We start from the raw sequence: 23537 nt of genomic DNA on the forward strand, positions 1-23537 counted from the left end.
TATGTGAATTAATTCTAGTACCCTAAGGTTAGCCCTCCTACATTTGGTTAATGAGACAAGGCACAGAAAATTAGTTTTGACATCTTGTTGTGATGATGTCAAAGAATAATTAGATTCAACAATGATATTTTCTTTATAATGTTGAGCTACCCTAATTGAGTTTATGTTCCTATTTTTAAAGACATTAGAGCAAGTATGGTTAGGGTTTAAACTCCTAATTTGTCAAATATGGTCAAGTGGGTTAATTCTAGAAGCCCATATGTATCATGAATAGTGTGGCTTGCAAATTGTCTTTAACCTCTTGTGATCATTTTTGGGAACTTCACATAGTGATTATTCACCCTACCATACTGTCTGGCAACTTCTTTTAGACTGTCCTTTTTAGGAAATAAATATCCACTATCAAGTTTTGGATTATTCATGTTAGCTTCTATGTTGAACTTGAGCCAAGTTTTGTCATCTGAGTTAGATTCATGTGCACTATTTAATGTTTCAGATTTGTCACTATCAGACAGGTCCCGTAATTGTACATCGTTCATGTTTAAGCCATCTAAATTAACCCTGACCCTATCACATACATTCATTCCAACATTATTAAACAAATCATCACCTATTGCACAATCAGATCCATCAAAATCACTTAGTTCTTATTTACTCTCACTCTCATTAAAATCATTAACTAAACTTGCCAAACAAATTTAACATCAAAAGTCACAATAAACGCATTGAGGTCTTTGGCTTTTTCATACACACTAATGACAAACAATATTTAGTCACTATCTTATATTTGGCAAGCATCCACAACCTACGTCCACATGCCAGACAATTTAATACAATCATATTCAGTTCTGTCATGCACGTGCCAGTCAATAACCAAGCAACACATGTGCAAACTATACAACACAAACATACACATTGCACTATCTAAAATTTGCATGCATCCACAACTTGTTTCATCACACAAAACAAAGGACATCAAGACAACATATTTCACTCCCATTAAATTTGAATAGTTTACAACTCTAAATAATTTTTAAAATAAATTCCAATTCCAATAGCTTACACAAAAAAAAACATAAACCCATGGCAGTTCCCAGAAATTTAAAAAATTGATAGCATAAAAGCATAACTCCATGTCAAGCTCGGGCGAATGCAACATATTTAACTAACAAATCCAAAAAATCATAAACCCAAATCTCCTTAAAATCGAAAAATAATGAACCCAAATTAGAAACATTATTAAACCTTATACCAAACCTAAACCATGTCCTTAAACTCAAAAATAACTCAAATTCAAAATAAACTTAACCGTTACAATCGATGGAACACCTTGGACTGGTTGTCTTCTATTAACTATTTCAACAATGTTGAAATTTTGCACAATAATTCCACAATTTCGAATATTTTCAATCCCTTCTCTAACGATTCTTTAAAAAATTCAATTGTTTTCACTTTCTCATTAACGAAATTTTGTTTTCTTTAACCAAATTGTTTTTGCCTCTTTAGTTTATTCTCATATTTTAATTGATTTTTTTGACAAATTAAATTAATTTTTTTCGGATCATACTGTACAAATTAATTATCTATTAAATGAAAATTTGGTCATGTCCAACGTGACCCCCTAACAAGCCACGTTAGTTGTCTCGTTAGGTCTATAACTAAAAATGAACTTTAGTGATTGATTTGTCATTTTTTAAAATTTAGTTACCGCTAGTGAACTTTTCCCAAAAAAAAATATCAAAAAGAAATTAATAGAAAATTCCGATAAAAAAAAAAGTTGCCGTTTAACGGTTACAATATTTTGCATCTTTAAAATGGAGCGATAAAGGCGGCTTTTTCCGGTAGGGTTTGGATCCTGGCGCCAGAAATTTCGTCTTCCAGTTCCAGTTAGGTCTAATTATCGATTCAGTCCAATCATTCACTGCGTTAAACACTGTCCCAAATTTGAAGGGAAAATATGGCTCCGAAAAAGAAGCCTCAGAAGCAAAGCAACCGAAAAGCAACTTCCGCTTCGTCTTCTTCTTCATCATCTAAAGCCAATCAAGCGACATCGTCTGCCCCTCGACTTCAGATATCAGCCGAGAACGAAAACCGGCTTCGTCGGCTTTTACTCAACTCCAGCCACTCTACCCAATCCCAATCCCAATCCCAATCCGATCTCAATCCTCCTCAAGATTCTCTATCCAAAGCTCAAAAGGCAAAGAAGCTTAAAGCCCTGTACGAGAAGCTTTCTTGCGAAGGTTTCTCTAATGATCAAATTGAACTAGCACTCTCTTCTCTCAAGGTTTTATCATTTATTTTTTTCCATACATTTTTCTTACAAACGAAATTTCATTTTCTTTTCAATTTTGTTATCGTATCTCCTGACTATATTGATTGACCAGTGTATGTGTTTACATTGAGTAGGATGGTGCTACTTTTGAGACTGCTCTCGATTGGTTATGCTTGAACTTACCTCGAAACGAGCTTCCTTTGAAGTTTTCAAGTGGAATCTCTTTGCATTCAGATGGAGGTGTGTATATGTGTGTGTGAATTTCTATCTAAAAAATATAATGATCAATTTCAATGCCTAGTGTGTCCTGGCACTGATGCTTAAATTATGTGATCTAATGTGTTAGGAGGGTCTATCAGTGTTATATCAGTTGAAAAGGAAGACTGGACTCCTTCGGTGGACGCATCAACAAGGATTAAGGAAAACTTACATGGACTTTCTGTTAGAACCAAGAGCAGTGAAGATGAGAATTCTCTCAATATGTGCCAACCATCACAAGCAGATTGGATTCGGCAATATATGGAGCAACAGGAGGAGGTAAGGAAATAAAATGAACTGTTACTGATCTTGTATTCTGTTGCTGTCTCTGCTGTTTTACTTTAGGGTTTATTCATTTGAATGTTTTCTACCTTCGTTGGAATTTGTTTAAAACGGATTTTTAGCAAATAGTTTATGTCTGTTAGGATGAATCCAAAACTTGGGAGGATGAAGCAAGTGATGAGGGTTCAGCCGAAGAGGTATTGTAAACTTCTTTTTGATTCTTGTTCTTTCTCTATCTTCTAATATAATATAAAAGAATCTAAGGGACTTCCAATTGATGAATAACATTTCAGTCATTTATAATTATCTTGTTCTAGAATGTATTTTGCACTAGTTTTGTTGTCTTTGTCATAAAAATCCTACCCTTTTATGTAAGAATGGAGAAATAGCTACGTATTTCTAAGTATAGACTTGGAAATGGAAATGGCCTTTCTCCTTTTTATTCCCCCCCCCCTTAATGCTAAATACTCAGGTTTAAGTTTAGTTACTATGACAAGGTATAATTTCATTCTTATGCTTTTTTCTTGGTTAATAGGTTTCTGGACCTAGGCCTTATGATGTTATTGCAAAAGAATACCATGCAGCACGATTAGAAGCTACAAAAGCTAAGGAAAAAAAGGATAAAAATGGCCAGGAAAAGGCAGGCAGTAGAATTCGCAAACTCAAGCAGGAGTTGTCTGCTTTAGGTCAATTTTAGTTGTTTTTAGTGATTTATGTTGAAAGATTTATCACTTGATCACTTTGTAATGAGTTGTTTAATTTTGGTGAGCAGGATTATCAGATGCTGTTTTAGCATCAGATTTGTTGCATGAACGAGCATCTGCTTCTGTGTCTGAGGGCACAGTGACTAGTTCCATGCCTGAAGAGCCGCCTGAGATGATATCTCTGGGTGATGCTGAATGGAATTCAGCAGCCTGTGTGATAACTTCAGGTGTAGCAACAGGCAGGGTAAATGATACAGAGACCTCTAAAGAGTTGTCTACCAAATATATTCCTTCTTTGTTACCTACTCAAGAAAAAGGTCACTCAGAAAATATGTTGGAAGATTTGGAGATTGGGGATTTCTTCTTAGAAGATTCTTCAATTAACGATGCTCTTGCTTCTGAAGTACTAAAATTGCAGAAGCAAGAAAAGATGAAAGAACTATACAGTGAGAAAAATTTGGAGAAATTGGATGGAATCTGGAAGAAGGTAATTCCCAGAATGCAATGATCTTGTGAGGTTAATATTACTAATGGTTGGTGATAAGGCATTTCTTATACATAGCTTTATATAATATTGATCGTGAACTTGCAATGCAATGGATTTAGGAAGCTGCTAAGTATGATTCCTGATTTTTTTATTTTCAATTTCATTTAGTGCCATAATAATCACCTTCCAAGTTTTAAATGTTTGGTTTTGGCCTTGTTCTACTTAATTCATTATGACTTCTTTGGAATATGATCTAAATAATGACAGGGAGAATCGAAAAAGATTCCGAAGGCTGTTCTTCACCAATTATGTCAAAGATCAGGGTGGGAGGCTCCAAAATTTGATAAAATGCCTGCCAAAGGTAAAATTTTTGCTTATTCTGTTAGTGTGTTGCGTAAAGCTAGCGGGAGGGGCAAGAGCAGAAAAGCTGGGGGGCTAACCACCCTTCAGCTACCTAATGAGCAAGAAGCTTTTGAATCTGCTGAGGTACTTGTTTGTCCTTATGCTTCATGCTGATAATATGAGATACTCTGATTAAGAACGTACAGTGCAATGCTACTGGTGTCAAAACAATTAGAAGATGAACATTCTTGGAGAACTTTGGAGGAAAGTACTTAGTTCCTATGTTCGCTTTCTAGATCCCAGAAACTTGAATGCCTGATTAGCCATATGCTCGTTTACATACTTATGTTGCATGTGAATATGACAAATAAATATGTTTGTCTTCAAGTTGATGCCTTGGGTGGTATATTAAGACTTTTTTTACTCTGTTTGGTGGTGTCTGGTCCTCAGGTCGATCAACCACAAATTTTGGTTTATGTCTTCTGGAGTAGTAGCGCTTAACTACAAATATTCTTTTCTAGATTATCTAAGGAATGACAGCATTGTTGTTTTTTATTGGATATAGGGTAGGTACTGAAAATTAGTTTTATTGCATCCTTTGAAAAAGATTTTTATGAATAAATAGTCTCAGATGCTCGTTAAACATGCTAATTTTATAATACCGGCTCCCACCACCTTTTTTTCTTTCTTTTTTAATATTTATTATTAATGCATGAAATGGCTTGATTGAGTATGATGCACAGAAGGGTATAATCTAACAGTGTGCTTGGAATTTAATTTGACAATTACAAACATGATTTTAGGATATATCCTGTCTTCCTTTTGAACAACCTTTTTCATGCTTCCTTGTGTCCCTGTTAGATTATACCCTCATGTGGATCATACTCAATAGAGTTCTTCAATCTATGGCGTGTTCTGTCAAGGCTGTTGTATTATGTTAGTTCTCACATAATGGGTATATGACTGAATGTGAGCTTGTTCCTTCTTTCTACAGTTAATATACAATTTTTACAGATAAAATATATAAAAATGGCAATTTACCTACTCCTTGATTGCTTTTACAGGATGCACAGAACAGAGTTGCCGCATTTGCTCTTTGTCAGTTGTTCCCTGATCTTCCGACTCAACTGATAGTTACCGAGCCTTACTCTTCTCTCATTTTTCAGTGGAAAGGAGGTGATGATTTAAACATCTATTGTATTTATAGATGCAAAATAACTTTTTGAAGTTTTGTCTTATTTATGCTAATGGTGTTATGGCATCTCTTCTAATATTATGCTGGATCCTCTTTCATTTTCTGGTTCAGTTTGTCAGTCTTGATGTTTTCTATCAATTCAACATAAGGAATAAGAAAGATATTTATCAGATTTCTAAAAGCAAGTGACCACTGCTTTTAATGTTTCTTAAAGTATTTGAACACTTTCAGGGGAATCATTAACCAAAATAGGAGACAATGAGGAAGATCGAAGGGCTGGTTTTGTTGATCGGTTATTGAGAGATGAGGATTCCAGATCAAAGGCTCCTGGTCATGATACTAATGAATCTGCTTTAGATGAGTTCCAAAAGACCTACATTGAAGATAATAAAATCCCATGTTCTTCTGTAGCTGATCCAGTATATGAAAGTATGTTATATTATTGTATTTGATGCATTTATACTAAATTATTTTTCTAAGTTTGCCACTGATATGGAATGTGAAATGGTTAGTTTAACCCCATTGTTTTTTATGTCCTGTTTTCTCAATTTTTCTTTTCTTCCCTCCTAAGGAAGTGCTCTTTTTAATCCATCCATGAAAAAATCCACACATAATAGTTAGAACTGAACTGGAATTGCAATGGATTTTTCATTCATGAAAATTTTAGATATTGTTTGGGGAACTCAGAATGTGCTCACATAATCAAATGAGGGAAGACTGGGCACATTGCTATGAGGATCATAGAAAAGAGTGTAAAGGTCTAGTTTGAGGTTTAGATTAATAATGATATTTTTACTATGGCTGGGTGATAAACTAATAATCTCTTCGATCTGACAAATTTCTTATTGCAGGGAAAAGCCATGCAAAAGAAATGGAAAGTGTGTATTTGAGACAGGAAGAAGAAAAGAGAAAGCATACTCAGAGATACAAGGTTGGTGTATTCTTATTGCTGTGTCTCAGGAAAATAGTAATTGGATTTATAAGCTTTTGTTATAACTATACAAGTATTTGTTTTCAATTGATTCTGCTATTGTTGTTGCTTTCTAATTGGATATCAGTTTAATTTGCTTGGGGGATCTGAAACTTTAATTTTATCGCATTGAAGTCATTTGAACTTACTATTTGCTAATGATTAGTGTGAAGTTTACTAGCTTACTTGTGCACAACTTGCAGTGAAGAGCACCTAAATTGTGTTGGAAGCTTTGTTGTTCCTCCTATGTGTGAAAATGTTAACACTTGCTGAAATATAACTTGTTATAATTTAGTTTAGCTCTGATTTAGTTGGAGAGAAAGCGCATGTATGTTAGGGGAGGGGTTCTGTGTTTTATGAATGATAAATTTGCTTCTGTTGCATGAAATACATGAAGAGATTCTGAATCCTGTGGTGCCAATCTCCTAATCTAGAATCTGATGTCAGAATCTACTGATGCATGTATACCAAGAGACTATGAATATATGATGTTTGTCACAGTAGATTATCAACCTTCCACACATATTTTTGCTGTAGTTTTTATAGCTGAACTAGTAAAATTCTTGAAACTATCTAGTAAAATTCTTGAAACTAGTTTTGATGTCTTGAGTATGCTATTTCAAACTTGATGCTTAAAGAGCGATATAATTTACCATCTCTTGCTAATGATCATGGTAATCTCACTCTTGATTAATGTTCCCATTCATGTTGAGCATTTTATGTTGCTTATGGTAACATCATGCCTGTTCTTGTAAATTGTAATGATGCTCCTTAGCATGCAACACATGCATTATGCATTTGGCTTTTGCTGTTAAAAGTTCTATATTTATTTTATTTTATTTTATTTTTGTTTCCAGGAGATGTTGAAAACTAGAGCCGCTCTTCCTGTTGCTGGGTTGAAAAATGACATTTTGCAATTGCTAAAGGAAAATAATGTTCTTGTTGTTTGTGGTGAAACAGGATCTGGAAAAACTACTCAGGTTTAAACTTATATTTCCCTTATTTTTGTGCAAGCCCTTATCTTTCATGATCCTCCTTGACCCAGTTAACCCCCCCCCCAAATATAGACCCAGTTAACTTGAGTTTCATGATTTGGTAGCTTTTTGCATTACTAATTTCTTTGCTTTTCCCTTTGAAATTAACTTCTACTTTTGTTCCCTGAATATAGGTTCCTCAATTTATATTGGATGATATGATTGAATCTGGACATGGTGGACATTGTAGTATTATATGCACACAACCAAGGAGAATAGCGGTGGGTGAATAATATGTTGATACATGCTTAACACTAATTTTTCTTGCACCTTTTCTCATTAATAACTCTCACTTGTTTCTTTTAGAAACCAATCAAAAGTTAATTCTGTCAACCTTTCTTCTTTATCTTCTTCCTTGTCTTCTCTCTGATGTTCTAAGATGGTTGTGGACAATTTAAATGATTAGGTAGACATGATTAGAGCAGAAGAAGCTTGGCAATATTTTCACAAAGGAAACTCATAAATGGCCAATTGTTGCCTTTAATGCACATTAAGTTACGAATATATGCTTCATCTATTTGAATTCTTTTATTGCGGATATGCAGTAGTTTTCAAATGTCTGTTCAACTGGGAACTAGAGGGAAGAATTTGGGTAGCATATTACCACTGATAAAGTTGACTCATAAATGCACCAAGTCTGACATTCCTACTAGAAAATCAGAAGTAATATTTGGTTTCAGTAGAGTTTGTTCTTTTAGTTTATCAAGTCTCTGTCTGCCATATTAGTGCTTTATTGCAAATTTCATTTATGTTTTTATATATTTATATTTGTTTTTTAAGATTTAGTAAAAGTATTGTGTGGGGTATCTATATCATTGCAGGCAATTTCTGTTGCAGAGCGAGTTGCTGATGAGCGTTGTGAACCATCTCCTGGTTCTATTGGGTCTTTGGTTGGTTATCAAGTTCGTCTAGATAATGCCAGGTGTTTATGTCCTGATCTTATAAGTTACAATAATTTGCTAATTCCGATTGCATTTCCTCCGTGTAGAAAGTTGACATGTTAGTGATTTTGCTGTCAGAAATGCAGCAGCAATGATGAATCCTGTCTATACCCCTAAATTTTTTCTTTTTATTATTTCTTAATGAAATCTATCTGGTGTCAGATTCGATTGTGCATTGTGGTTTGGTCAAGTTTTCTAAGCTCAAAATTCAGGGCACAAAGGATGAATACTGTATATACAGATATTCTATGGCATTTACTGATTTTGCAAACTGCATAACAGTTTACTGATGATTGATTAGGTTGGCTTAAGATAGTTGCTTAAGGAGCTTGAAAATAATAATTTTTCACATGGCCCTTAAATACCTTTAGTGCTTGGTGGTGCTGACATTTCATATTTATGGTTATGTTTCATTGTCTTTTGAATTGCTTGATCTCTCCATAAGGTAGCAAATATTGTTGCTGTTACCTTTTTTTAAAGCTTTACATTCGTTACATATTGTATGTGTTCAGTTTGTTTTGGTAGAATTTTGTAGTTGCTATTCACTTATAGAGTCCTATTTTTATTTCTTTCATTGAAAAGACTAATGTGGTCTCTTTTTTTAATTTTTTTATTGAATAACTAATTTCTCCTTCTTGGTTATGTTGCATTTTCTAGGAATGAAAAGACAAAGCTTCTCTTTTGTACAACTGGTATTCTTCTGAGGAAACTTGCGGTAAGCCCTAGTCAGCCACAATTATTTTAGTTATTGGCTTCTTTGAATCTATCATAGCTTATATCGGAAGTCTTTTTATTTCGGGTGCTTTTGATTTTTGCTTTGAAGTCATTTTCTCCAGCCTTCATTTGTAGTTGTGGTGCATCATATACTGTTTTATTTGTTCCAACTGTACTTTTTCAGGATGCTGAAATGGGATTTTGGAACAGTAAAGTAAATCTAGACACTGCTTGCTAGTTGTTGACATTTTCACTAGTTGCTGCTGTCTTTGGGTTTCACCTTCCTTGATTTTAACTTGAATATTACATGTGGATGCTTTATAAATATGCAGAAACTTTAATTCATGCTAGAATATGTTTATATGGATGCTGATTTAGCTCAGAACTTGTACATTGTGGTCGTATATTTTATGTGAAGAAAGATGGAACTCTTGAGTGGTTATATCAGGAATGTTTTGATTCAAAGAGGTTTTACAATATGTGTTTTGTAAAATTAGCATCTAGGCCACTCCTATATGAAACTACATTATGGTTGCTGTTTAATTTACTTCCCCCTTAACTTCCCTTTTATGGTTTCTCCTTTCAATTTTCACAGGGGGATAAAAACTTGACTGGTGTTACTCACATCATAGTAGATGAAGTACATGAACGGTCTCTTTTGGTAAGTGGATGAATTTGAAGTTCAACTGTGGCTATTTCAGGTGGACGTTTTCAAAATTTATGAGTTCTTTTGGTTTATAATGTCCTTCAATGATTTAACATTCATAGCAGTTGAGTTTTCTTAAATGAATTAATTTGCAGCACTTCATGCAAGACTTTTATTTGGTTTTGAGCTTTTGGCTCTAGAATGACTAAAAAAACTATTTGTCTGGAAATTGTTGAGATCATTCATATTGCCATAAAAAATAACTCCATAGCTAAGCTACTCGTAAAGAATTTGTGGGGGGGAAAACAATCAGCCCATAAGGGAAATAGTTTTTCAATTCTGAATTTCAGGCAATGCTGAAATGTTAGTCCAGATATCTGAAATGGACTGATTTGTTTCTTTTTCCTTAACAGGGTGATTTTCTACTCATTGTTTTGAAGAATCTTATTGAGAAGCAATCTGTCTCTAACACACCCAAACTGAAAGTTATTCTTATGTATGTATATGTATTTTTATTTTTTATTTTTTATTTTTTTTTGTGTTTCTTATCAATCATAGTTGTGTAAGCTTGTTTTGATCTCCATCCTGGCCTTACCTTATTCGTATCCTGGTTTCTGAATCATGATCTAAATGATTAGGTCTGCAACAGTTGATTCTGATTTATTCTCAAGATATTTTGGGCTTTGCCCGGTGATTACTGCACAAGGCCGGACTCATCCAGTGACAACTTGCTTTCTTGAGGATATATGTGAACGTATCAGTTATCACCTTGCTTCAGATTCTCCTGCTTCTCTAAGATGTGAAACATCCACAAGGGACATGGTAATTAATTTATTTTTTATATTATTCTTACTGGGTGTTAGCTAACTGCTTCTGAAATTTGGAGCTGGAAAATGGTAGAGTATTAATGAGTAGGTTATGAAATACGAAGGGTTATCTTTGTTTCTGTCATGCAAGTTATGAACTCTTCATTCTGCTGCAGAGGGGTCCTGTGAACAATCGTAGAGGAAAGAAAAATCTTGTCTTGTCTGCATGGGGTGATGATTCCCTTCTGTCTGAGGAGTATGTAAATCCACATTACGATTCAAGTAGTTATCAATCATATAGTGAGCAAACTCAACAAAATTTGGTAAACTCTTTCAGCACAAGCGACATGGTTTATTCTATTTTCCTCGGTGAGAGGATGAATAATGACTTACAAATTTTTAACACAGAAAAGACTGAATGAAGATGTCATTGATTATGACTTGCTTGAAGATTTGGTCTGTCATGTAGATGAAACGTGTGATAAGGGTGCTATACTCATCTTTTTGCCAGTAAGCTATCCTAAGTTCTTTTGATGTTGATATACCTTATACTTTGAGTTTTCTTGTTTTGATATTAGTTTGATACATATTCCATGGTTTAACAGGGAGTTGTTGAGATTCATACACTACTTGATAGGCTAGCTGCTTCTTATCGATTTGCTGGACCATCTTCTGACTGGCTCTTGCCTCTACATTCATCAATCGCAGCAGATGAGCAGAAAAAGGTTTTCCTAAATCCTCCTGATGGCATCCGTAAGGTAGGTTCTTCACTCATGTTTGAGATTTTTATTTGTTATGTGAACTTTCTCTAAAATTGATTTAACTCCTACTTCAAATGCATTTCAATTTCAGGTTATTATAGCAACAAACATAGCTGAGACTAGCATAACAATTGATGACGTAGTCTATGTGATTGACTGTGGAAAGCATAAGGAGAATCGTTATAATCCTCAAAAGGTTTGCATTCATATTTTCTTATAGTTTAGTAACCTCCATTGTTGTTGATGTTTATGTTGCTTGGAGTACAAAGGGTTTGAGTCATGCCCATTCTATGTTCTCAAGGAAATGCTCGAAAAAGGGTTTTGCTGAAAGAATCTTAAGTTAATCTAACTGTTGTTTAGCTCTATTGTAATTTCTCGTTTTACTTTGACAACCAATTTATATCTATTTCCAATATCTTGTCTATGGAGTATATTTATAATTGCATCAGATGTCACCTTGGGCATCGTCAGTGGTTAAGAACTTGTATAGGTTTTTAATAATTTAATTCTAGATGAGTGTTAAAAGAAAAAGTGTTCTAACAGGGGTAAACATAATTAGTTGCTAGGCCCAAGGATGGAAAATGCTGATTTCTGCTTTGGGCTTTCACTTTGGACTTGAGAAGTCAATACAAAATGGGAAAGATGGGTGTAGTTGGTAATGGTTGTTTATATTGGAATAGTATATCAAATTTGAGCAGAAACTTTGGAAGGGAATGCTTAAGCATTTTGCCTCAGTAATAAGTGAATTGTTTCCTGTATAGTTGCAGCTCCATTAGTGGTTACCAAAGAAAAAAAAGTCTTTAGATGTTATGCATGGATTCCTTCTATTAAGTCTTTGGTTATGTGCTTAATTTTTGTTTATTTATTTTATATGTTGATGTAGAAATTATCAAGCATGGTTGAAGATTGGATATCTCGAGCGAATGCTAAGCAGCGTAGAGGAAGAGCTGGTCGTGTTAAGCCTGGAATTTGCTTCTGCTTGTATACACGACATAGATTTGAAAAGCTCATGCGCCCATATCAGGTAATTTCCTCTTTATTAACATATTCATTAATGTGCTAATAACTAGGCTAAAATTCTCTTGTCCGAAATCTTATCAGTTTTTTTCTTAATTATCATCTAGGTTCCTGAGATGCTTCGGATGCCTTTAGTAGAGCTCTGTTTACAAATTAAGCTACTTAGCCTTGGTCAGATAAAGCCTTTCTTATCCAAGGTACAAATATATTTTACAGTATCTATAAGTTGTCATATTTATTCTCTTCCATAGTGTTCTAATGGCATAGCTTTTGATTCTAGGCTTTGGAACCGCCAAAGGAAGAAGCTATGAATTCTGCCATTTCATTGTTATATGAGGTAAGTTTCATTCTTTTAACCAACAATTGTTACATACAGTAATATGGTGATAAGATTTTGGGCTTCAAGGAAGAAGTTCTTAATTTTGTATTCTTTTTGTCATGATTTCCTGCTGTCTTTATTAGATTAAGATATTTCATGTCTATGAGCATTTTTGTTTGGTCTTCCTATCATCCCACACAACTGGTATTTTTGAGTACTTGGATGATAAGGAATCGAATCTGGATGCTAAGAGAAACGAATAAATGACTCAATTAGCATGGTTTGATTGGGGACGATTTTTTATAAACCGCCACACTTTATGGAACCTTCCAAACCTAAAGTGATAAGGTCGACACTAACACAAGCGTTAGGGAATTAAGAGGTACTAAATATCACCACTCTTAAATGCCTCACACGAAGGGTAAGTGTTTAGTTGTTAGCATCCACCAAGAACAAGAAAACAAAGGATAAATTGCTAACAAGCAAGTTTTGATTCAAATTCTCATTTGCCCTTCACATTGATAGTGCTATCCAGACTAACTTGGGACATCCCCCCAAGCATAGGTAACTTCAAATATTAAATCCATAAACAAATTCCCAATACAATTGAATCCCCAAGAATTAAATCCCCATACATGAATTACTTCCTAATATATCACAAAGCATTGAATAAAAAGATTGCATTTTTTAATGTGTCCAGGTTCATCCCCCTGAACAACCTTCATTAAAATGGCCATAAGTATGTGTAAAAGACTCCGAAAGACACTGTTTGATGCATTAGAAAATAGACTTCCAGATCTTTCCGTCCATCTATGGTTCATAATTTTTGAACATGTGAATCAACACAAACTTTAATTTCACTTGATGCAAGAATTCCAGATTTATTCTTGACCAGCATTTACTTCTCCTACAAAAGCATTCCCATCTTCAACCCCAAAGTTGGATATTCATATTGTGACCCATTAATCTTTTAAAGCTCAAAATATTCTTAGCTCCATTTCCTTCAATTTGGACCATAGTTGAGTAACTTAGTAGATTCTCTTGCGTCATTGGACCTTGCTTTAGTTGATATTTTTAGTTGGCAAATGATGATGGCCTGTGAATTTTGGTAATTGAGAGATTATTTTCAGGTTGGTGCTGTTGAGGGAGATGAAGAGTTGACACCTCTTGGGCACCATTTGGCAAAGCTTCCTGTTGATGTTTTGATCGGAAAGGTGCACTTAATATATTTAATACCCCCCCCCCCCACAAAATTCTTTTGACTATAAATGTTACGCCTTGCACTTTATTTAAAAGAAAATTATGGGTAGTAAATGTTTTAATGATATTTTTTGTCTCTTTTTACTAATTGTGTTAAGCTCATTGTAATCAATTTTGAAAAAAAAAATGTAATTTCTTTTTACTTAAATTCGTGTCTGTGCTGGTATGCATGCTATACATTTGTAAAGTAGGTCTTGCTAGAAATTAATTTAATCTGCTGATCTGCCCTCTGATAAAAGGAATGCTTGCGGGAACTAGGCACAGAACACATTTTAAAATAGTAAAAACATAATAAATTGAACCTAGAATTTGAATTAGGGTTTCTTTGTCAAAATACCTAGAGGAAGTGCCAAATCTGAAGATTTTACATAGACTATGAGTCAAGTTATACTTCCTGTATTTTGATCTCCAGCCTTTAGTTTATTCTTGTTAAAGACTGCTGCCTTTTTTTTGCCTGATGTTCTTACATGATGAGGATTGAATAGTTTCCTTCTTCTCTCTATGAAATGGATTCTCATATCATTCTGAACAAGTTTAGGAAGAAGAATTATTCTTATTTTTTCTAATCTGACTATAGCCTTTTAAAGAATAGCAGGAAAAGTAAAAAGGAAATAATCTCTAGAAATTAGCCTATTCCTAAAAATTAGTAATTTGATTATGGCTAATAGTACAAGGAAATTCCTAGAACTAAGGTAGAAAATCTGCTTAATTTAAGGAATTCCAACACTCCCCTCAAGCTGGAGTGTAGATGTTAATCAAACCCAGCTTGCCCATAATTTCTTCGAACATTTTTCTGCTCAAGCTTTTGGTTAACACGTCTGCTACTTGTTGTCTTGTAGGTAGATATGAAACACAAACTTCCCCTTTGTTAATTTTCTCCGTAATAAAGTGGCGATCAATTTCCACATGCTTGGTACGGTCATGGTGTACAGGGTTATGAGCTATGCTAACTGCTGCCTGGTTGTCACAGTATAATGTTATAGGTTTTGTATAGGATAATTTTAGTTCTCCCATTAGCCGTTGTAACCACATTCCTTCACATATACCGTGGGACAAAGCTCGATATTCAGATTCAGCACTGCTGCGTGCCACAACAGATTGCTTTTTACTCCTCCATGTCACGAGATTACCCCAAACATAGCTGCAGTAACCGCTTGTGGAGCGCCTGTCATTAACTGCCCCTGCCCAGTCTGCATCAGTGTAGACTTCTATGCTTCGATTTACATCTTTCTTGAAATGCAACCCCTTACGAGGAGTCCTTTTAAGTATCTCAATATCCTGTAGGCAGCTTCCAAATGTTTCTCCCTAGGAGCATGCATAAATTGACTTATAACACTTACTCCAAAAGCTATGTCCGGACGAGTGTGAGAAAGATAGATAAGTTTTCCCACTAACCGTTGATATCTCCCCCTGTCTACCTCTTCTCCATCCTTATCAGTTCCTAATTTAAGGTTTGGTTCCATAGGAGTCTCGGCTGGTTTGCAACCCAACAGTCCGACTTCAGAAAGTAGATCAAGAACATACTTTCTTTGAGAGATTGAAATACCTGCCTTTGACCTTGCTATCTCCATTCCTAGAAAATATCGAAGATTCCCCAAATCTTTAAGTTGAAACTCAAGACTTAAGAACTCTTTTAGTCTTTCAATTTCAATAGAATCATCCCCTGTCAATATTATGTCATCTACATAGACAATGAGAATACAACACTTCCCATTATCCGAGTGTTTGTAGAATAAGGTGTGATCAGCTTGACCTTGAGTATAATGTCTACTAGTCATGGCTTTGGCAAAACGATTAAACCAAGCCCTAGGGGATTGCTTTAGTCCATACAAGGACTTCTTCAACTTGCATACTTGGCCCTTGCTTCCTTCGAATCCAGGCGGAAAATCCATGTAGACTTCTTCGTTTAATTCTCCATTGAGAAAAACGTTCTTTACATCCAATTGGATCAAAGGCCATTCTAAGTTGACAGCAATTGAGAGCACTCGAATAGTATTCAATTTGGCCACCGGTGCAAATGTTTCCTCATAGTCCAACCCATATGTTTGAGTGAAACCCCTGGCCACAAGTCTAGCCTTGTATCGATCAATGCTCCCATCTGGTTTAAATTTTGTGGTGAAAATCCACTTACAACCCACGGTCTTCTTTCCAGTAGGTAGTTTAGATATTTCCCAAGTTCCATTGTCTTCAAGAGCCTTTATTTCTTCCAACACAGATTGCCTCCATTTGGTTGACTTAAGAGCCTCTTCTATGTTTTTTGGAGTTTCTATAGAGTCAACATTAGAAACAAAGGCATTGTAGGATTTAGACAAGTTTCCATAGGATACAAACCGAGAAATGGGATGTTGAGTGCAGCTCCTAGTGCCCTTTCTTACTGCAATTGGAAGATAGATGGAAGATGAAGGAGGTGAAACTTCTTCCTCAAGACAGTCCTCGGGTAAAGATGGCATTGGCACTGCTGTTTCTGTTTCAGGCAGCTGATGTCTCCGAGAGTATACACGAAGCCCCTGAGTTTTTTCTTGTTGTTTTTCAGAATGAGTGGGCTGTTTTTCTTCATTAGTATGGTTAATCACCCTTGTTTCTTGTTGTTGAACAGTGGAGATAGGAAAAACAGGTTCCAAAACAGGAAAAACAGTGGCTGTAGGATTTTCAGCAGGTTTTGTAGTGGTGGTAGGGCTGATAGAGTCTTGAGGTATAATGAGAAGATTGCTCAAGGTCTCATCTTCACTGAGTATCTCCCCCTGAAGATGAGAGGCTGAAAAATATGGCTCGTTTTCGAAGAAAGTAACATCAAGGGACACAAACATCCAGTGTAAGGTTGGAGAGTAGCACTTGTACCCTTTTTGTGTAGGTGAGTAACCAATAAAGACACAAGTGTGGGCTCTAGGATCAAGTTTAGATCGGTTAGGTTGATGGTTGTGGACAAATGCTTTGCAACCAAATGTTTTGGTTGGGAGATTAGGAACACGAAACAAGGGAAAATTTTTTTGAAGAGTATGTAAAGGTGTTTGAAAGTTTAATACCTTAGATGGGAGTCGGTTTATAAGATAACAAGCAGTGAGGACAGCTTCTCCCCATAAATACTTTGGTACACCCATAGTAAACATAAGAGCACGAGCCACGGCTACAAGGTGTCTATTTTTCCTCTCGAAAACCCCGTTTTGTTGAGGGGTGTCAGGACAAGAACTTTGATGTATGATTCCTTGCTCAGAAAGATAAGGACTTAGGATAGAATTAAAGTACTCTCTCCCATTATCAGTTCTAAGGGTGTGAATATTTGAATTGAACTGGGTTCGAATCATTGAATGAAAATTTTTGAAGACTCTAAAGACTTCGGATTTTTCTTTAAGGAGATAGATCCAACAAACTCTAGTGCGGTCATCAATGAAAGTTATGAACCACCTAGCCCCTGTGATATTTTTTACTCGACTGGCTCCCCATAGATCACTGTGGATTAAAGAGAAAGGTTGAGATTGAACATAAGGTTTCAAAGGATAAGGGACACGAGTGTGTTTAGACAGTTGGCAAACTTCACAGTTCAATGAACTTATTTTCTTATTTAGAAATAGTAGAGGAAACAATTTCTTCAAGTACATGAAATTTGGGCGTCCTAGTCTACGGTGCCATAGCATGATAGAATCTTCTTTTGATGTAGATAAGGCCATCCCTTCTTGTGAACTGTTTTTGTTCCAAACATATAAGCCATCATCAACTTTAGCAGTGCCAATCATCTTCCCCGATTCCTGTTCCTGAACCACACAACCTAAAGTAGAAAATTCAACAAGTACTTTTTGATCCTTGGTAAGCTTGCTAATTGAGAGTAACTTATAGGAAAGATTTGGAACATGTGAAACTTTATCAAGGGAAAAATTTTCAGTAAGTCTAACTGTCCCAATTCCAGCCACCAGCGAGTAAGATCCATCAGCTATGCGAATCCGAGAGTGATCATGACAAGGTAAATAGGTGTGAAACAAACTTAGATTACCTGTCATGTGGTCGGATGCACCCGAGTCTAGTATCCAGGAAGTTGTGATAGGTTCGTGTGTAGTATTTAAAGCAGTACCTTGAATAGCTAGTGACCCACTGGCTGTAGGAGTCCTGAGTAGTTTATGAAGAGCCTCAAGTTGAGTTTTGGTTAGCCGAAGTTTATGAAGAGTCTCAGAGGAATTTTCGGTGTCACCCATGAGAGTAGGGTTTCTAACAGAGAAAACAGAACAAGAAAAGAGAAGAAAGAGTAGGATCAACTGAATTCTTGATGCTCTGATACCATGAACAAGTTTAGGAAGAAGAATTATTCTTATTTTTTCTAATCTGACTATAGCCTTTTAAAGAATAGCAGGAAAAATATAAAGGAAATAATCTTTAGAAATTAGCCTATCCCTAAAATAATAATTTGATTATGGCTAATAGTACAAGGAAATTCCTAGAACTAAGGTAGAAAATCTGCTTAATTTAAGGAATTCCAACACATTCAATCTTTCGTTGCATAAACTTCTATAGAGCATCCATTGACCAGAATTTACTAAACTGTTTTTGGCTGAATTGCAGATGCTGCTCTATGGTGGAATATTTGGTTGCTTATCACCCATCTTATCTATCTCCGCATGTCTCAGCTATAAGTCTCCATTTTTGTATCCAAAGGATGAGGTTCTTTTATTTTTTATTTTTATATGTTTATATTGTTCTTGCTTTCTGAAAAGAAAAACGTAGCATCACTTCCGTTATCTTGTTTCTACATTACAGAAACAAAATGTTGAAAGAGCTAAATTGGCTTTATTATGCGAGAAGCTGGATGAATCTAGTGATTTGAACGATGCTGAGAGGCAGTCTGACCACTTGCTAATGATGGCTGCATATAGGAAATGGGAGAGGATTTTCCGAGAGGTATGCGAATGATTGTGATATGTTTTCTAGCGATCCTTAACTCTAAGAAAAAGTGATCAGTGTTGTCTGCTTCTGCTAGAAAAGTCTTGTTTGGTAAATGGCACCCTGATTCCTGATTGATTTGCACTCTGATCTTTAGAACCATCCTTCAACAACATTGAGAGGGAAAGAGAATCATGTTCTCTTTCTCAGCGAATGCAGTTCTTTCTATCTGTTTAGTTTGTGTTTAATACGTGTTACTTATGTGAAATTTCAATCCTTGTAGAAAGGAGTAAAAGCTGCCCAGCGTTTCTGCAAGATGTACTTTTTAAGCAGTTCAGTTATGTCCATGATAAGGTTTACTTTTACTTCTCTCTCTCTCACCCCTGATTGGAGTATTTTGGTACTTTCCTGTCATTTAGATGATAACCCACCATTCTTGAGATGCTTAATTAGCTGTTGTCATATTATGAATTGGAATGAGTTCTCCAAATTGCAGATTATAGTTTTGACTCTTGTGCAAGTTCTTAAGTTGTCAATAGTATAGCGATATGTTGCCTCCTTGGTAGTGGAATCTTTTTGAATTTACTGTTGGTAAAATATGATGCCTGTTTATACATATTTGTTATTACGTATGTTTACCAGTTATGATCCATTTGGAGATCCCACTTAGAAGTGAAAGGATTAAATTGCTCCTATCATATTTGTCATGGCACTCTATCCAGAAGTCAAAGCTACCAAGTCGGTGCTAGTGTGATAGCTGCTTCTGCCTTTCCTGCCCTCCCATCTGCGGGGTCCACTTGGTGGTTGAGTAGTGTAGAGTTAGATGTTTACCAAACTGCCTTTCCAAAATGTCCCTTTTATGAACATTAAATGATAACTTATGCAATCATGATAACATCCACTCAAGTATTCACCTTTTTTTTTTTTTTTAAATAATTTGGCAACTAATTTTTGCCTTTTGACTTGTTTTCTTAAATTTTCAGAGACATGAGAATACAATTTGGGACACTGCTAGCAGATATAGGATTCATCAATCTTCCAAAGAATTATCAGGTATGCATCCGTTGTTTCAGTTGATATGACTTTTATGGAATTTGATGCAGTATATGTTTTTTCTTGCTCATCTTACAGAGTGGGGGTAAAAGGAAGGAAAATCTTGATGGTTGGTTTTCTGATTACTCACAACCATTCAATAGACATTCACATCATTCTGCTGTTGTGAAGGTAATTATGAACGTAATTTCTGCTCATTTTGTGTCTATTTGATTTTGAATTAGTTCACATTTAGTGCTACTTTGCACTTTTGCTCGCTTATGTTATGGCAGAGGTCACATTTAGTGCTACTTTGCAGTTTTGCTCGCTTATGTCTGGGTTATTTGTTGTCCATTTACAACTTTATGAGCAATTTTTATTCTGTGGACAACCTATTTTATTTCTGAGGAGGCTATTAGATGTTCAGTTACATATTTGTCCCCAAATGGAATTATATCTTCTGTAAGCGTATGTTGGAATCATCCTATATGCTGCCCACTTGGAAACTGGGCCTTCTTTTATTACTATTTTTGTTGTTCCAGTCTTTTTTATATCACTAAATTTCTGTTTTGTTTTTTGTTTTTTGAGAGTGCTATATCTTAATTTTCCTGTAATTTACATATATCTGTAGAACCAACTTTCTCCTAATTTGTGGTCAATGATTTAATCTTGAAATATCTGAAGTTCCTACTTTCATGATTTGAACAGTTACTTATTTTCTTCCAGACCCTTAGTTGTACATTCATCTACTGACTTGTGAGGATTATGATGTGCTGTTAAGTGTTGTTTATTTATAAGTTCGTTGCAGCAACGGATGATTAAAATTAAAACTGCATCTTATTCTGGATATAATTGTATTATCATCTTTGAAGGCAATACTATGTGCTGGTTTATATCCTAATGTGGCTGCCACTGAGCTGGGCATTACTGGAGTAGCTCTCAGCAGGCTTAAACTCAATCCTGCAACAAAGGGTCATCCATTCTGGTTTGATGGAAGACGAGAGGTTCATATACACCCTTCTTCTATCAACAGTAGCTTGAAATCCTTTCAACATCCCTTTCTTGTCTTCCTTGAAAAGGTATGTAGACATCTATCTAGTGGATTTAATTTATTCGTCTATTGTCTTCTAATTTTCTTCTTTCTCCAATTTTTGAACGATAGTTATTTCATACATGATATACATAGGTCTGACAAACCATTGCATGTTTGTTTGTTTTTTATTGAGTGATAACTAACCTAACAGAGGCTATAATGTAAAAGATTAGCTTCTTTTTCCTTGAAAAGTCTGTTTATTTGTTTGCTGGAGTTGTTTGTTATAATATAAAGTATAAGTGTAAGAAGTTTCTTGAAAGTTGATGGGCATATGCTGCTGATAATGTGGATTTAGATAGTTTTTTCTAGTTTCAATCCGAATTGGAATTCTCTTTTCCTTTTTAATGAGCTAGGTTTGAATAGTCTTAATAATTTAACAGCTTCATGTTGCATAATCTTCTTGTTGTGCAATTTTAGCCTTTCATAGGAATAAACTATCCTATCTTAATTAAGGGCTGCAATGTAAAAGGGGCGTCATTATTTTGGTTCTTACTTCTTATGTCATGTTTAATGTTCCTTGTAATAATTATCTTTTTGCTTATTCTAGTTTTCCATGTTCCATGTAAAAGGAGCTGCAATGTTGCACTTCCTGTTCAATGGTGAAATTTGTTAGGAGCAAGCTCCATCTTCAGTTTGCTTTTAGATTGTAATCTAATTTTGACAATAACAGGTTGAAACCAACAAAGTATTTCTGCGAGATACTACCATCATATCTCCCTTCTCTATTTTGCTGTTTGGTGGCTTAATAAACATTCAACACCAGGTATTTTCTGTATTTCTTAGTATTCATAAGTAAATTTCTTCTTCATATGCTGGTGAATTTGATGAAATGTCTTATGGTTCGTTTCATCTTTGACTTATTTTGGGTTTATGTGCTAACATTGTGCTGTTCCACCTTATTCAAAACTTTTGTTTTTTTATCTAATGGTCCATTTTGGTTTTTTAGTTTCTTATTTGGGGAATAACTTTTTTTTCTTTTTATAGTCTGGATTGGTTGCTATAGATGGATGGCTGAAGCTGACAGCGCCTGCTCAAACTGCTGTATTGTGCAAGGAACTTAGATCTGCTCTTCATTCAATTTTGAAGGAGCTAATTAGAAAGCCAGAGGTAATGTTGGTTGTGATTATTTATAGTTCAGTTGTCTTCTTTCAATTGCTTAGAATTTGAATCTCAGTACACGTGAAACGTGTGCAAACGTGTGCAAACGTCTAAACTGAAGGGTAATGTTAAGGTTCTCGGTGTGTATTTTCTGTCAAGTTTACTATCTTTTTTTGGTTAATCAGTATTTGTTTAATAGCTCACAAGCATGATATGCATGATATTGTTTCTTCTAATCATGTTTCTTGGTTATTTAACCACATAAAGTTGCTGAGATTCTCATTCAGGTATCTTCTTTCCTTGTTGAAGCCTGTGCCTATAATGCAGCATTGCTTATTAATCTTTTTTTCCCCTTATAGAATGCTACGATCGTAGATAATGAGGTTGTCAAGTCTATGATACATTTGTTGCTAGAAGAAGACAAACCCTCAAAATAGTTCAGCACTGTAGGTATGTCGCGTACTCGCTTTGAGTTTCATAATTCAGCTCGAGAATACATCATTAAATTTTGACTTGCATCATTTTATTGTACATGGTAGTCTTTTAATCTTTTCTTTTTACAGTGACTCAGCTCCAGTTTTGTATCATTTGGAAGTGCAGAGCAAAGTGAGGTTGAGTTCAAGAAGTAACACACTCTTGGTGGCATGCGAGTTCTCAAGTAGCCTTCTCTTTTACTTCAAATTTTGGCTGCCCCTGTTTATTTATTTCCATTTTTCCCCTCTCAAAGGCATGAACAGTTAATGAAAATGGTTGAAATTTTCATGCAAATATAGTTAACTAAGATTTATTTAATATACAATTAAGGTTAGTCAAAAGGTAGTCGGTATAGAGTGGGATGGAACTAGGATAGGACTAAATGGAGGAATGATTGATAATTGTAATAATGTTAATTTACTCCAGAAAGAAATCGTATTGAATCTACAAGTCTAAAGCCTAAACTTGGAAGTTTCATTACGACATAAAATAATTTTAAGAACATAGCTGTAGACACAAAGGTGTCGCCATCCTATCAAAAAGAACCCATGGAAAAATAAGAACAACAAAATGTTGGCAGTGCAGCGAAATTTCGTAAATGAACTGGGTCGAAGATTATAAATTCATTCTTCCACTTACGTTTCATTCAAGTATCCCAGAAAAAAAGGGTTTTTTCATCTAAGTAGTTGATTACACCATGGAGTTTCTAATGAACCTTTGAAGCTTGTTTCTGAAAGTGGGCGCCATCGCAGATATGTATGCCCTCGTAGAAATGAATGCTATCACGGTTTTTGAACGAGATTTTCCGTGTCAACAAAGAACTAAAAGCCGCAAACCTTGAGTTTTTCTTTTTAATCTTCTAGGTTTTATGATTGCAAGAATAAAAAAAATAAAAAAAAAAACAGAGATGCTGAATAACGGAAATATAAAAGCTGGAGTAATAGCAAATGCTAGACGCAAACACTA

At 35.1% G+C, this 23537-nt stretch overlaps 1 protein-coding gene across 1 annotated transcript; it reads left to right on the forward strand.

Annotated features, from left to right (window-relative positions):
• The first annotated feature begins 1789 nt into the window (after positions 1-1789).
• On the forward strand, positions 1790-23021 carry LOC107925443 (DExH-box ATP-dependent RNA helicase DExH7, chloroplastic). Its single transcript, XM_016856126.2, has 35 exons — positions 1790-2284; positions 2407-2512; positions 2619-2809; positions 2956-3009; positions 3348-3498; positions 3585-4003; positions 4271-4489; positions 5410-5521; positions 5772-5969; positions 6392-6471; positions 7368-7490; positions 7679-7765; positions 8366-8466; positions 9143-9200; positions 9795-9860; positions 10259-10341; positions 10484-10667; positions 10828-10974; positions 11060-11161; positions 11257-11409; positions 11504-11608; positions 12296-12436; positions 12537-12626; positions 12710-12766; positions 13879-13962; positions 18557-18655; positions 18752-18892; positions 19158-19228; positions 19858-19927; positions 20006-20098; positions 20779-20985; positions 21670-21762; positions 21984-22106; positions 22457-22547; positions 22661-23021. Exons 1-34 carry the CDS (start codon positions 1958-1960, stop codon positions 22532-22534), a joined length of 4413 nt encoding a protein of 1470 aa, XP_016711615.2. The 5' UTR covers positions 1790-1957; the 3' UTR covers positions 22535-22547; positions 22661-23021.
• Positions 23022-23537: the final 516 nt, after the last annotated feature.

Source organism: Gossypium hirsutum, chromosome A01 (assembly GCF_007990345.1).
Source record: "Gossypium hirsutum isolate 1008001.06 chromosome A01, Gossypium_hirsutum_v2.1, whole genome shotgun sequence".
NCBI lineage: Eukaryota > Viridiplantae > Streptophyta > Magnoliopsida > Malvales > Malvaceae > Gossypium > Gossypium hirsutum.